The 14,541-nt window shown below is 40.9% G+C and overlaps 1 protein-coding gene across 2 annotated transcripts; it reads right to left on the bottom strand.

The window, feature by feature from the left end:
• Positions 1-1,726: 1,726 nt before the first annotated feature.
• LOC118431995 (cystathionine gamma-lyase-like) lies at positions 1,727-14,483 on the bottom strand. 2 transcript variants are annotated; one of them, XM_035843459.1, is made up of 13 exons: positions 13,983-14,483; positions 11,342-11,423; positions 10,799-10,866; positions 10,671-10,698; positions 9,895-10,004; positions 8,914-9,042; positions 6,983-7,040; positions 6,339-6,416; positions 5,577-5,729; positions 4,631-4,752; positions 4,103-4,155; positions 3,490-3,628; positions 1,727-2,762 (listed from the first exon to the last, which is right to left on the bottom strand). In XM_035843459.1, exons 1-13 carry the CDS (start codon positions 14,385-14,387, stop codon positions 2,739-2,741), a joined length of 1,449 nt encoding a protein of 482 aa, XP_035699352.1. In that variant the 5' UTR covers positions 14,388-14,483; the 3' UTR covers positions 1,727-2,738. The 2 variants fall into 2 exon arrangements, with proteins under 2 accessions (XP_035699352.1, XP_035699351.1); XM_035843458.1 differs by lacking the exon at positions 10,671-10,698 and having other exon boundaries at positions 10,771-10,866; positions 13,983-14,481.
• Positions 14,484-14,541: the final 58 nt, after the last annotated feature.

The raw sequence follows: 14,541 nt of genomic DNA, 5'->3' as shown, positions 1-14,541 counted from the left end.
CAAAGTTTGGACCTTTAACCTGACTGAAAAAAAATCTGTTTTAAGTGAGCTACAAACTTCAAGAAGAAAAAAATACTTATTACAGTGTAAATTTGGCCAGTCCTGCTGTACATAAAGGCAAATGGTAACATGTGTATCCAAGGATGTTATACTGTACAACGTCCTTGGTATATCCAAGTGACTAGTTTGTATTCTCCAATGTTGCCAGTAGATGTACATGTATTAAACAACTGTTGCCTGAACATCCGAAAGAAACAAGCTATTAGATCATATGTTCACTTACTTTTCATATCAATGACGCAGAGGGTCAGAAGATTCATTGAAATTCAAGTAGCTGCACCCGTCCCCATGTTGCTATACTTATGATGTAACGTGAAGCCTTGCTATACTGTAAAATAGAACTTCTCGGACTAGAATATCTACTTGAATGTGCGATCTTCTTGCATCATTGTCTAAATCTTGTATCAAAAGCATGAGCTTTATTTGATGTACAGAATTGCATTGAAAATGGCGTTTTCTTTGCTTGTTCATATGCTACGCGTGTGCTAGCTTTGTGTGTAGTTTGTGCATTTAAAACTGTACATAAAGTTTATGTAGTGAAAGACTGTTAGTCCATTTCTAGCTATCTTATGTCTATTCGTGGTGTATAGTGTATGTATAAGTGAAACGATCATATCTAGTTCATATCAATATCTTTTATATGTTGGATTTACATATTTAACATCGAGCAAGTTGAAAACTTTAATTCCCGAACTGTTCAAATGTTTGGTTGCTACCGGTATACTGAATGTACATGTACCAATACCAATTTCCACAAGCAGTTTAATATTATACCATGTTTATATAAAGGATTCATACTGTAAAAACGTGTCATGTTTCATTGAGTCAGAGTTAAAACATTTAATGTCTACTATGACATAACAGAAGTTTGTTAGTTATGTACATGTAGGTATTATAGTAATTTCCAACATGTTGTGAGTCTATGATCTCTTCATTGAAAGTTATGAAAAAGATGATTTAGTTAATACCAACGAATATGATCCTGTTTTCAGAAAAGAAAAGAATGACAAAACCAGATCACTAATAAGTAATAAATAATGATGCAGTGGCCCATACCTATAGGGACGTCTCAATTTATGACAATTTTGCAATCCAGGTCCAAATACAATGATCATCACATATTGTTCAGGTGTCAACTGATTGTGATTTCTTTCCTCTTTTGGAAGGAAACAGGCTACAATTGCAACAATTCCAATTATCTTAAATCAAAGTCTAAGTGGTCTATGTTTCCTAATTGCCATCTGTATACTGTATACTTACTGTAAATGCAGAAATTTTCGTGTGGTTTTCTGTTCGCGAACTTAAAACCGCCGTGAACATTTTTCCGTGGCAGTAAGAGACAGTGCATGGTGCTACCGCGAACTTAAAACCACAGCGAAAAGTCCTTTTCCCGCTACTGCGAAATCAAGTCCCCGCAAACTTAAATACATTTACAGTACATGTATATGGTATAGATCATTGCTCTGATATTTGCAGATGCATGACAAATTCTATAGTTATTTTTATTGTATTATATTGTATTGTTATGATGAATTCCTTGTATGTTTGTCCGCATTCTTGTTGGCACTGCCGCTACCAGCCCAAAGCTGCCTAGGCAGACCCATGTAATGACGTGTTTTCATTGTCAATATAGAAAAAGTAGTAAGGAGCAATTGCAAAACAAAGGTGGTGTGAGACATAAACTTTATTTGGGAGGAAAAGGAGAAAAATAAACTTAGAATAAAATAAATAGGCGACTCTTAGTAAAATACTGGTACAGCAGCTCTCAATGTAGTGTTTTTATATAGTAGTGTTTTGGAGTGATATGTAAAAATAATATGATCAAATTTAAAATTGTTACAGTTTGAAGATACACATGGAAGATGTTTTCGAAGATATATTTTGTACCTTAACGTGACTTTAACCTCTAAATGAACAAACTGGCGGCTACAATCCAGCTACATGTACATTGTACATGTGGACTTCATAGAAGTCGGCAGCATCACGGATAATTTTGCTGAAGATCTTTCATTTCATCACATCAGTTGCATTAAAAGTACTCTATAGAGTATAGACTTTACTAAAGACTGCCAGAGTGCACATATTTGTACATTATGTAAATGTACCACCATTGTGTCTATAATTTGATCACCAGTCCCTGACAGTAAAAGAGGTTACAAATTGTGCATCATTAATGTTATTCTGCAGCTTTCCTATGAGAAAAACCCTTTTAACATTTTGCAGACATGAGATGTACAGACCAGTAATATCAATCAACATATTTTCTACATTATGCCACCATTAGCTTTCTTAAATGTAGCAAGTCGTCATCTAATTTTTCAATGGGGTAAAACAACCACACAAATTTGAAAATTCACAAAAAGGAACTCATCCAAACTAATTTCTATGTTTCCAACCCGTAACGTTAAAATCAAATCTGTACTAGAGACCACCTCTACACAAGGAACACCAGACCATTGTGACCTCATGACTTTTTGTTGGTCTTTTAGATTATTTTCCCACCGACAAAATCGAAAGAATTCTGCCACTTGTCTACTGTGACCATTTTTTTTCTCCATGAGTAGTCACCAAAGACAGGTTTGACTGTTTTGTATTCCCAATGCCCCACCATGCCCCACTCCACGTGCACATGCACATGTACATGTACATGTATGTAGGTTGTCAGTAGCAGCAGTTTCTTATTTCCGCAATTCTTCTGGCACCTGCAGAATAATAAAAAAACAAGCATTAAAGAGACTGTTTGACAACACTTTGCATGAGAATACAAAGGGTATACTAGAAATTGTTGCATACTTTTCTCAGTTGTTGATCATGAACAATACAATGTGTCTGCAATCAGATCTTATCAGAGGTAGCTAAGTTTCTCCCCACTGTCGCATCAGCATCACCTGCGTGCTAGGTTGTTCATAAGAAGATTATTCTCCTATTTTGAATATCATGTAATGCAACTTAGGCTTTTCTCTAGCTCACATTGTTATACTGTTCAATGAGCAGACTAAAAGTCCTTCTGCAACAACAAGTACAAAATGTACATGCTCATTTAATTTAGATGCTACTAAAACATCAGCCATGTAAAATTGCTACCGAAACATCAGCCATGGGTTGTGTCAAGAACAGTATTCTTCTAAGCAGAGATGAATCTGAACCTTATCTAGAACAAGCTTTTTCTTTGTACAACACAAAGGTGTCTTCTCTGATTGTCTGACAGCTGTTAGAATAGTGCAAATGAAGGGAAGTTAAGCTAAGTACGAACCAAGCTCTAGGGTTCAAATCTGCGTAAGAGAATGATCTGGAATACGTGTTGGAATACTTACAGCTGCAATGCCCACAATAGTGGAAATGGAAGGGAAGTTAAGCTAAGTACGAACCAAGCTCTAGGGTTCAAATCTGCGAAAGAGAATGATCTGGAAGATGCGTTTGAATACTTACAGCCTTCTTGAGTCCCTGGTCAAGGTCAGCGATGAGGTCAGAGGTCTCCTCAATGCCACAGGACAGGCGGACGAGGTCGTCATGGATACCCAGCGTGTCACGGTCCTTCTTTGGGACGGACAAGTGCGTCATCAGGCCGCTGATGGGGAAACATAAAAAATACTGTAAATGCATTTAAGTTCGCAGGGATTTAATTTCGCGGTAGTGGGAAAAGGAACTGTTCGTGGTGGTTTTCAGTTTGCGGAAGCACCATGCACTGTAGTGTCTTACTGCCATGGAAAAATGTTTGCGGTAGCTTTAAGTTCAAGGTGAATTGCCAAATGGAAAACCGTGAAAATAAAACCACCGCAAAAATGGGGGAAACATTAAAATATCAAAGGCTGAAATGTATTTCTCCTTAAGGCTACCGTAGACAACAACATTCAATAGAGAAAAATGAGAACAAATTGTTTTTATCAGTTGAAGACAACAAGGCAACAAGGAGAACTCAAAATGATAATACATGTACACAAAATTACTAAATGAAATGTATTGCTCTTGAGGTAAACTTTGACAATGAAAGCGAATGAGAAAAATAAAAACTTTTGTCAGTCAAAACAAGTCTTCAACTTACGGAATCTCTGCCAGGCTTTCAATACCTCCTAGGCTCTCTGCCAGGGTGAAGATCTGTAGAACAAGTTACAGATCCATTATTAAGAACTCGGAAACACAAAAATCTTAATCTCTAAATCTACTTTATTTCTCTGTCTTAGAGCTGTGATTGTCATGTACCAAACAAGGTTGTAATACTTGAGTGCTGATTCCCATAAACAGAACTTTGTTTGGAAAGTTCTTTTGTGGATTTTTGTGAGACCCGAAGGCACAAGCACGTGGGAGGGTCTGTGGGCAAACCCTTGGAAAGTTTTTGTAAATCCAACCATTTTGAAATGGTATTTCCACAATATTTGAGAGGACAGAAGTAACAAAAAGAGACTTTTGATAACAGGACTGTCAAGAGAGGATTAATCTTTTTTGGTACCACACAGTGTGGGGTTTTTTGGATGGGTGGGTTTCAAATGAACCCCCCGGAATGCCCCTGCTTATAGTCATATGTTGTCACCACATCCTTCTTCAGCCTTCCACATTCCGTAAGAACACAAACCTTGAGGTACTGGAGAAACTTGCTGGCAGACTCCACGCCGCCCTTGATCCTGAAGGTCACCATCCCCGAGCAGCCGGTGGACTGCTTCTGCATCACCTCGTAGGAGGGGTGGGAGGGCAGACCTGAAGGGGAACGATGGTCAAGGTCAACACTCACAAGGTCAATAGCAAAGAAATGACAAAGATATGATGATTATGATGAACAACAAAGATCCCAATAACATGTAGCTTCTGCATCACCTAGGAGGGGTGGGAGGGCAGACCTGTGGGGGAACAACGGCCATTTTGTTGTCAAGGTCAATCCTCACAAGGTCAACAACAAAGAAATGACAAGATATGATGAGCATAATGAAAAACAAAGATCCTTTTAATAATATAATGTAGTTTCTGCATCACGTGGTACGATGAGTGGAAATGCAGACCTATTCAACAGCCATTTTGTTGTCCAGGTCAATTCTAACAAGGTCTACAACAAACAAGTATTTTTTTTGGGGGAAACGTTGATTTGTGATTCTCAACATGAGCTGAGCTGAGGTTCTCTAATGCCAGGAGGCGGAGACTCCTAGTGGCCTTCCTATTAGCCAACATAAAGCAGACATGGAAGGAAACCTTAGCTCGTGTTAAAATTGCAAACCACTCCTCCTCGTAAAATAAAAGCCCACCTGTGAAGATAGAAGTCTGTGAAGGAGGCTAGTAGAACCAGGGTTGTAGCCAGCCAGAAATCATTTTCCGTCCCCTCAATTTTGAATGGCTTTGCCGCAGCGTTCTTAGGGAAAAGTTTAAAATCTAGACCCTCTGAAACGCTATTTCCTGCAATTTCCTGCAAATTTTGCTCACAAAGGACAGAATGGGCAAATTTTTTTCCATCCCCAGCTACAAAATTCTGTAAAAGGACAGGAGGACGGGTGCTGGCTACAACCCTGGTACCAACACACAGCCCTACGTACCAGGGTAAGAACACTTAATAACACAGGGATGGTTCTCCAGGAACTTGGCGACTGCCAGCCCGTTCTGGTAGTGTTGCTTCATCCTCACGGCCAGCGTCTTCAGACCTCGGTTCACCAGGAAACAGTCGAACGGGGACGGCACCGCGCCCACAGCTGAAACACGACAAACATTCACACATGTAGGAATGAAAAAACATGTCACAGGTCTTTGTCTTCAAAAAGTGTCAAAACAGCGATGACACTTAGTGCCACAGCTGAAATATGACAAGTATTAATTAAAACATAACACATACCAACTATCAGAGCATTTAGATTCACTGTGTTTGGGTTATCAGCAAGAAAAATCATTGTTTTTGGCAGATAACAAATGAAATGCGATCATGTCATTCAGCACAAAGAACTGACTCACCAACACAAATTTTCAACTGAACCTTTAAATCAAAAGTCTTCATTCCAACTGTAGGTTCTACATTTTACAGTATTTTTCCCTTTCCTGGTTGTTTTTCTGAAGATACAAACTGTCTTCATCCACCTGTATTTTACCATATTTAGACAGGGTTTCATTTGACCATGTTTGGACGGGCTTCTAAAGTACCATACAATGTATTTGGATGCATAAAATCTCACCATATTGCAGATATCACAGCCTCTAGTGAAGGTCAACCTGTGATTCCATTTGACCATATTCGGAAAGGGGTTCTATGTTACCGTATTTGGAAAGAGGTTCTATTTGACCATATTTGGATAGGGGTTCTATCTTACCATATTGCAGGAATCGCAGCCTCTCGTGAAGGTCGTCCCTCTTGGTCACCACAGCTCCCATCACCACATCACTGTGGCCTGGGCAAATCAATATGATTTACTACATCAGTTACATCAATGCAGGTTAGGCATCGCTGGCATGCAAGATAACAATTACTCAAGCTTTATTCCATATTAAGAGGATTAAGCGGTGCTTGTCTTTAAGGCATTGAACAGGATGTCCCCTTCCCACATTTCAGGTCTATTCACAGTGCTAAGGGGGTAATCTCCAAGCATATCCTACAATGGCATAAGATAGATAAAGCCTAACTGGCCAAGGAGTGTTGTCAGTCAAGAGGTGTACATTTGTCATGTAGCCAAACACACTCCTAAGCTGGCTTCACTCCTCTGCCAGCTTTTGATACTATCTTATGCTACCGTAGGATCTGCTTGGAGATTACTAAGGGGGGGCTCATTCCCACAACACACGACCCATATATAGCTAATCTACAGTACCGGAAGAAATCCCTGCCATGTAGTGGTGCAGTGTTATGGATAGACAACTTATAGAAAATATAAAGCCATTTTACTTCAATATGTACTGAACAGTGTAAATCCTATGGTAGTTTTTTTTAGATCAATGTAATATAAAAAGTGTCACAAACCGTTCATGTACTTGGTGACGGAGTGAAATGCAATATCAGCTCCATGGTCTAGGGGGCGCTGTTGAACAACAAAGAAAAGGTAGGGTGAGTTCTTGAATGAGGGCTACTTGCAAGAAGGAAGGTTATGGTATTAAATACAAATCCAAGTCAGAAAAGGTGGTTCTTCTACATGTATGCTAAAAGATATAGGTTATAGGTTTCACTTCTAGTCTCAAATTGGAAAAAAGCAGAAAAGTAGAAAAACTAGAGATTGAAGTAGGCAATGCACTATAAAATCACCCAATAAATTCGGCTAACGTAAACTACCAGCCCTCAGTCTGGTCCCAACCACCATGGTGTTCACATCAGTGGAGGCAGGCTAATACAGATTATAATATAATGGCAAGTTTTGGATTCACTCTTCAAAACAGTTTTGAAATGCACATACATTGTACGCCAGTAGTCTTGAACAGATAAGGAATTGAAGTATGGCTACACATAAATCGGCATAGCTTCACAAGTCAGCTTACAAAGATTATAAAGCATAGCTGACCAAGGTCTGCCTGGAAGTGTGTCTCAGACATTTTGACCCAGATACAACTTGTACAGTCCTACAAAGTCCCAGTCTACACTGGTCTCTTTTGGACTACCAACTATAAATATCACCATGAGCCATATTACTAGGTATCAAAGCTAGTTGAGTTGTGGGGAAGACAGTTACACGTTGCAAAATATAAGTAGTTCAAACTTGACAGGGGCTGGTCTTTACTGAAAGGCAGTTCAAACAAGGATGTGAAACTGAAGGCCTAGATACAACATTACGCCCGAGCTCTTGTGTGAAACCAAACTGTGAACACCTGAACTGTACTGCATTGGGTTTTATGCTTGCAGCAACAATCCGGGTCTTTTTTCTGTGTCTGACAATGATTTCTTGAAAAATTTGTGGACAGGACTTTTGAAATCTTGATGTCAGATAATCTGTGCATAACGCAAACTCCACTGCCCAGGGCTGTAACTGGCCCCTCCCCGCGGAGGCCTTCTAGGAGGCCGGCGGATGTTGGGCGGGCTGCTATAAGCAAGATTAAATCAGGCTATCAGTTAATATGCAAATGTCTTCCTGTCGTCTGCTGTAATACCAAGCCGTTGTTCTTGTGACCAGACGGGTAGAGATTTCCCACTTGGCCTAATCTATCTATGATGTTGGGAGGAAGTGAGTAGTCAATTTAGCAAGTGTAACAGTGGTGTTCAAGTACTGCCTATCGTCCTTGCCCAAGGGCACTAGTGCTTTTGTGGCGACAGCGATAGCGGTCATGATTTGTAATCCGCTGACCCGGGTTCGATCCCCGGTGTTGACATGTTTGTTTCTTTCTGTTCTTACTCGCCCCTCTGGTTGTTTCATAACTGACATCCTGATAGGAGACAGTGTTTTATGGTTCTGAGCCCTGGTCCAGATTTCGGGTCTTTAAGAGAAGTTCTTACCAATAGGCTTTCTGTGATGAGAGCAATTCAAGTATCTTTGCATTTGAGACCCTTGCTTTATCCAACAAAGTTTCCATTTGTTACCTTCCTCAGGGCAGTGAACCAGTCAGAATTACCTTCAGAAAGGTGACAGACGGTCACCAAAACATTGCTGGAAATAAAGCAAGGGTTGTCAAAAAAAAGAGTCACTTTATTTAGTGACCATTATTCACTGTCCATCCAGGCAGCTTAAATTTTGGAGAAACCAGACTGATGTGCATGGTAGAAGAAAGGCGGATCCTGCAAAAAGAACCCTGCAATAATCCTGAGTCAGCCTACAGATGTGCCCTATGTGGCAGAGACTGTGACAGTCATTCTCGTATAGGACTGTTCAGCAACAGCCTACACTGTAGGGCTGACATCATTAGGATTTTACCATGGTCTATACAGACCGAATGAGGCCATTATATTATTCAGTGACCAAGCCTCCTTACCTGGAAGTAAGCAGACATGAAGGTGTTGTCAGACACCAGGAAGATGTCTCTCCCCTTGATGACATCAGCAACGGCCTGGATGTCCACCACTCGCAGGGTCGGGTTGGTCGGTGTCTCGATCCACACCATCTAGTAAAACACACAGAAAAACTTAACTGATGGCTTTCTTTTAAGAGAAAGTTGAAACTGGTAAATATGAGACTAAGATTGTCTCTTCTGCTGTTATTCTTTCCACTTTCTAGACAAAAGAGCATCTTTGGACTACCTCAGAAGGAAGAAAGTACATGGAAAGGTAATAAACAAAACATAACATAGATCGAGGGTTATTATCAAAGTTGTGTTTTTTTACATTTGTAACTGCTCTTTAAGATTTGCTCCACAGTGACTTTTAAACAAATGGGCAAACAGACAAATCTGCATTCTGGAATGATTTGCTTGCCCTTATAATCTTGTGATAAAAAACAGGTGGAAGAATGCTTGACATGTGCGGTAGACATTGAGAACAAAAGAGACTGGATTACAGCCTATGGCTGTGGAGTGAGTTGGCTTGATGGATTTTTGCCGGTGCGTAGCACCAGCTTTGTATCGACAGAAGCGGTTGGTTCAAGCATTCGTTTGTATGCATGGATGGATGCATGGATCGGTCAATTTAACCAAACCCTTCTTATAGCCCTTTTATACGCCTGATTGCGTAATTGAGTCAGCGTGGCTGAGCGGTCTGAGGCCCTTAACTTAATATAGCATTTTGCTTCTGCAGCCGTGGATCTTGGGTTCGAACCCCACTTGCTACATTTTTTTTTTCTTTGTTAGACAAATCTCATGTACTGTTTTTTTAATAGAAGACAGACCAATTCAGTAATTCGATGTTTAAAAACACTTTTTAGTGTGATTTTGTTTAACATCCAGGCTTTTTCCAAAATACGCACCGGCCAGCTTTTTTTAGAAGCTTTCTTGTTCCACTACATTTATCTATTGCCTTACCTTGGTGTTAGGCTTGAGAGCCGCGGCTACGTTTGCTGCGTCGGTGCAGTCCACAAAACTGGTCTCGATCCCGTTCCTGCTGGCCACGTTACGGAAATACCGGTTGGTTCCTGGGAGAAAAACAGACACCACAGCTAAGAAGACAAACTACTTTTCATCCTAAGGCTACACCAATTTTATTTGTTGGTACTAGGATGGATTTAAAAATAATGCTAATTTGAAATATCAACTAAAAACCATATAGTCTGCTGGTTTTATGGGATGTTCAAATGCAGTCGTTAGGTAAAGGAGTATAAGTAGCAACACCTATAGCTGCAGTGCAATATGAAATACTCAGAGTCAGAATTGCCCAGATTGAGACAGGTAATACCCTGAGTGCCAGCCGGGATTGGGCAGCAAGCAAGTTTAGTCTGATTTAGCCTGAATTAATCAAGCTTCTTACGGCCCGTAATACATTGCTGTGGGAAGGGGCCAATCAGCGCCGGGACAACGGAGTTCGGGTTACGAAGACTACAACGCAGTCAGCCCGCCAATCTCATATTAGCACTCTGGGGACATAAACTGAAGGTTTCGCTTCCTCCTTTGGGCTTAAACTCCCTGGAGCACTAATATGAGATCGGCGGGCTGACTGCCTTGGGCCCCCAAATAAACTCCGAGTCTCTAGCTGTCTGATCTGATCCTGTCTGGCACCCAGGGTAGGAAGGTGACAGACAGTCATCAAAATATTGATGGAGAGTTGTAAAAAAAAGAGGGTCTTAATTCAAGTCCAACCTTACCTCCGTAGACGTCGTCCATGCTGACGATGTGATCTCCCGCCTTCACACAAAAACACACACACACACACACACACACAGAAGGTACTAGTAATAATCTCACCTCCATAGACATCATCCATGCTGACGATGTGGTCTCCCGCCTGCAGCAGTTTGGTGATGGTGTCAGTAGCAGCCAGGCCGGAGGAAAAGGTCAGGCCTGAGGAAACAGAAATAACAAAATATGACAACTGCAAGAAACAAAGAAAAAATCATCAAGCTTACAACATGTGGCCTGAGGAGAGAAAAAACAGTTTATCTCAAACAGAGGACAACAATCACAAGAAGTTAAAAACATCTGATCTTTAGTTTCCAGGGACTTGAAGCAGTTTTGCCAACAACAATTGATTACTTTAGAACCTGAAACCTGGAAATATTAGTAGACACCTGGTAGAAATGCTCTTGTTATTTTCAGGAACTGGCAAGCGCCAAAACGTGTAAACCCTATACCAACATTATCAGTGGTCATTTTCAACTTGGTCTAAAATCCAGTTCACTGATTTTTTCTAAGTCCAATTTTTTTTCTGGATCAGTCCAACAACAAAAAGCGGCTATCCCTAGTAATAAGATAAGAATTTTCGCAACTTGGAAATTTGAAGGTAACAAAAGCAAAAAGCATGTTGTGCCTTACTCACCATGCTTGCCATTTTCCAAGGCTGCGAAGCATTCTTCCAGACAGTTCCGTGTGGGGTTTCCTGCCCGGGAATACTCAAAACCCTGCAGAAGTGAGAAACACATGAAGATGAGATTTGACTTAAAGATATTTGCTACTTCTGGTGCAATGGCCAAGTGGTTAGAGTATTCCCCTTGCAGTCTGTAGGTTGTGAATTTGATCCCCAGCCGTGTCATACTGAGGACTTGAAAAATGGTACATGCTGCTTTCTCTGCTTTAGCATTCAGCTATTGGGAAAGAGTATGGTAGTTAAACACTTGCCATGACCGGTGGACTAGACCCCTGCTGTGGTTATTGCACAATGTTGTGTGGTCCAAGGGCTACAGAAGTGGAGATGGATGCAGCCCTATGCACCAATTGGTGAAGGAAGGACTTAAACTATTAAAACTGCTTTTCAGGAAACAAGTGGCCCTGTCTCTTTTTTTATTTGTCTTTGTCTCTTTTCTTATTTGTCTTTTTACAAGTGATTTGCATGGTTTTGACTTTTGTCACTCGTCAGCTCTCCATACATCTGCTTGGAGATCAAATAGCCCATTACTTCATGTCAAGTCACATGACCTGATATCAAGAGGCGGGCCAAACACTCCACCACAGAGCAAATAGGTCGCCACGGTTACGGTGGTATCGATAAAGCGGCTATCGAGATAAGGGGCGCAAACATCCTATTGGGGAAAGCTTTAATCTGTTTCCCTTCTCAGATGACGTCAAGCAGAAAGCCTGCTAGCATATGGAGGTCTACTACCAAATACAGTAAATGCAGAAATGTTCGCGGTAGTTTTATGTTTGCGGTTTTTGCAGTGGCCACTTCACCGCAAACTTAAAAACCACTGCGAACATTTTTACCATGATAGTATGTGACTACAGTCTATGGCGCTACCGCGAATTTAAAACCACCGCAAACACTCCATTTTCCCACTGCCGTGAAAGTAAATCCCCGAAAACTTAAATGCATTTATACAATGTAGTACTAAGGTCTGCACTGCATTTTTCCGTAAAAGTATGGAATGATCTGCTGCCTTCATTTCAAGTAATTTGTGATTGGACCTCTAATAAAAATTGATAACAAGTACATTTGTACGTAAGAGTGTTTGCGTGGGTCAATAAATTGGGGGCATTTATGAATTTTCCTAATGAGTGCTGAGAAAATGCATTACCCCCCATGCAGTTTCCTTTGTGAAATGAATTACAAGTGTGAAGTCTAACAGATGGTGGTAGGAAGTAGCTGTGCATAATTAGATAAGGAGATTGTTTTCATCACCTTTGCACAGTAGGTGTGTTAGGGGTGTGTTGGAGGGCAGGACAACAATAAGAAAAAAAGTTTACTTCCCTGAGGGCTAATTGCAGGTAACATGACAGGGGTGGACATAAAGTGAAGAACAATGTAGAATGTGTCTAATCTAATCTAGAACAATGACAGTGATTTAAGTTAACCAAGAGAGGCCAAGGGGGAAACACAGCCTTGCATTTCAATAGATTGTAGTGGGTGCCTTGAGGCGTTAAATCAATGATGCCATAAGTACTTGATGGAGGACCCAAATGCATAACTGATCTCCTTTCTTTGAAAATTTTATGTCTGATGATGATGGGACAGAAAAGCAGAGTATACCGGTCCCCTTTCTCTAGATTTGTGACTAAAAGTGCATATGTAATGTTGCACCGTACTGCTTTACCAAATATGATCCAAATCATAAGGAGAGGATGGAAAATTATCATGTGAAAAAATATAATCCCTGTAATGAAAAGTCCTTTAAAAATACACGTCAAGGAGGTGTAGGTAACCTATACTCCAATATTGGTTCCCACACAGTTTTGGAGCAGAACCAAAGATTTCAGGGCTGTTTTGAAAGGCTCACAAAATGAGCAAGAAGCCATATGGACAAACTCCAGTGTGAGAGACAGACAACAAAAGGGCCTGATCAGTCATGCAAGGGTCACATGGCCAAGGGGTACACATACTAGTAATTATGGTAAGCCAAGGAGGTTAACCTCATCGGGCCAGCTAAAACTCAAAACACAGATGTCTGACAGGACCACAAACAACTCCTAAGCCAATTTTGCTCAGACTGTTTCAGCAATCCTAATGTACCGTTACAACAATATGGGGATGCTGATAGAATAAGAAAACACCCATCGTGACGACTAGAATTTAGTACAAGTTTTCTTTTTCCTTCAGGAAATTGGAGGTGTTTCAATTGTTGTTCTTCTTCCTTTTCATGTGTTCCTGTCTTTGTATATGGTTGGTACCTCTTTTTTTCGATTATTTTGGGCACAACTTCGATACGAAGCCTTTACTAGTACTTAGGTGTGACTTTAATACAGGTCGACAGATGTAACATAATCACCAAAGGCCACCATGTGCCTTTCACCATAAGGCCGGTTACACACATAATTTTTCATTTCACACACAGATCAATCGTAGTACGGTTTTCCATCTATCTTATTTCAGGGATCCAGTTTTTATTGAATCTAATCGAAAGAGAACAGTTTAGGACCACAACCTAGTGTAACATAATTCATACGATTTTGCAAAGTCACTCTTTCTTCCCACAAAAATTCTTACACAACAAAAATGTCGTCTGCTACTAACGTTACCGGCGACTTACCGAGTGCTGTCCCGGAGCTTTTTGCTTGAAGGTCGTTGCCAAGGAAATTGGCGGGATAACGGCTTTAGAGTTCCACTGTTCAGGGTCCTGTCCAGCGTGGATTGCGTCGGTCCCGAAGTGAGGGAAGGCCGGGAGAAACCCGTCGTTGTCTCCGTCGATGCAACCGTTTTTGTTCGCAGCCATGTTGGAAAATGTGGCAAATCCGGTGTCGGGGGAAGGAGAGGGGGTGTGTCCGATGACGTATGATGACGTCAGGGTCAAAGCTGGGTCACGGGGCCGGAAAACGCGGGAAAGGTTTTCAGAGTTCCCACCAAACGATGAAAAATAACAACAGATTTTACCGAATTCTGACAGTTTTGTGGCCGATCGACGGTTGTAACAGAGTCTCAAGAAAGCTATGGACATACCTGCACACGATGTCTTAAGCTAGAAACAATAGGTTTAGAGAAAATGCTTGGGTAGCGAAGACAAAATCATAAGACTGCCATGATCGGCAAATATTTTCAAAGGGGGCGGAGCAAAGGTGGAGCTTGGTCATGTGACGCATTTACTTGACTTT

The sequence above is a fragment of the Branchiostoma floridae genome, chromosome 15 (genome assembly GCF_000003815.2).
Source record: "Branchiostoma floridae strain S238N-H82 chromosome 15, Bfl_VNyyK, whole genome shotgun sequence".
Classification (NCBI taxonomy): Eukaryota; Metazoa; Chordata; class Leptocardii; order Amphioxiformes; family Branchiostomatidae; genus Branchiostoma; species Branchiostoma floridae.
Note: the sequence above shows the minus strand (reverse complement) of the source record. Positions and strands in the feature narration are given on the sequence as shown.

Coding starts and splice junctions, on each gene's coding strand:
- LOC118431995 (XM_035843459.1), bottom strand. CDS start 14,387: ATGTCCATAGCTTTCTTGAGACTCTGTTACAACCGTCGATCGGCCACA. Junction 10,005..10,670: donor CATGGACGACGTCTACGGAG/GTAAGGTTGGAC, acceptor TTTTTCTCCCAG/GAACCAACCGGTATTTCCGT. Junction 6,417..6,982: donor CGTCACCAAGTACATGAACG/GTTTGTGACACT, acceptor TGATTTGCCCAG/GCCACAGTGATGTGGTGATG.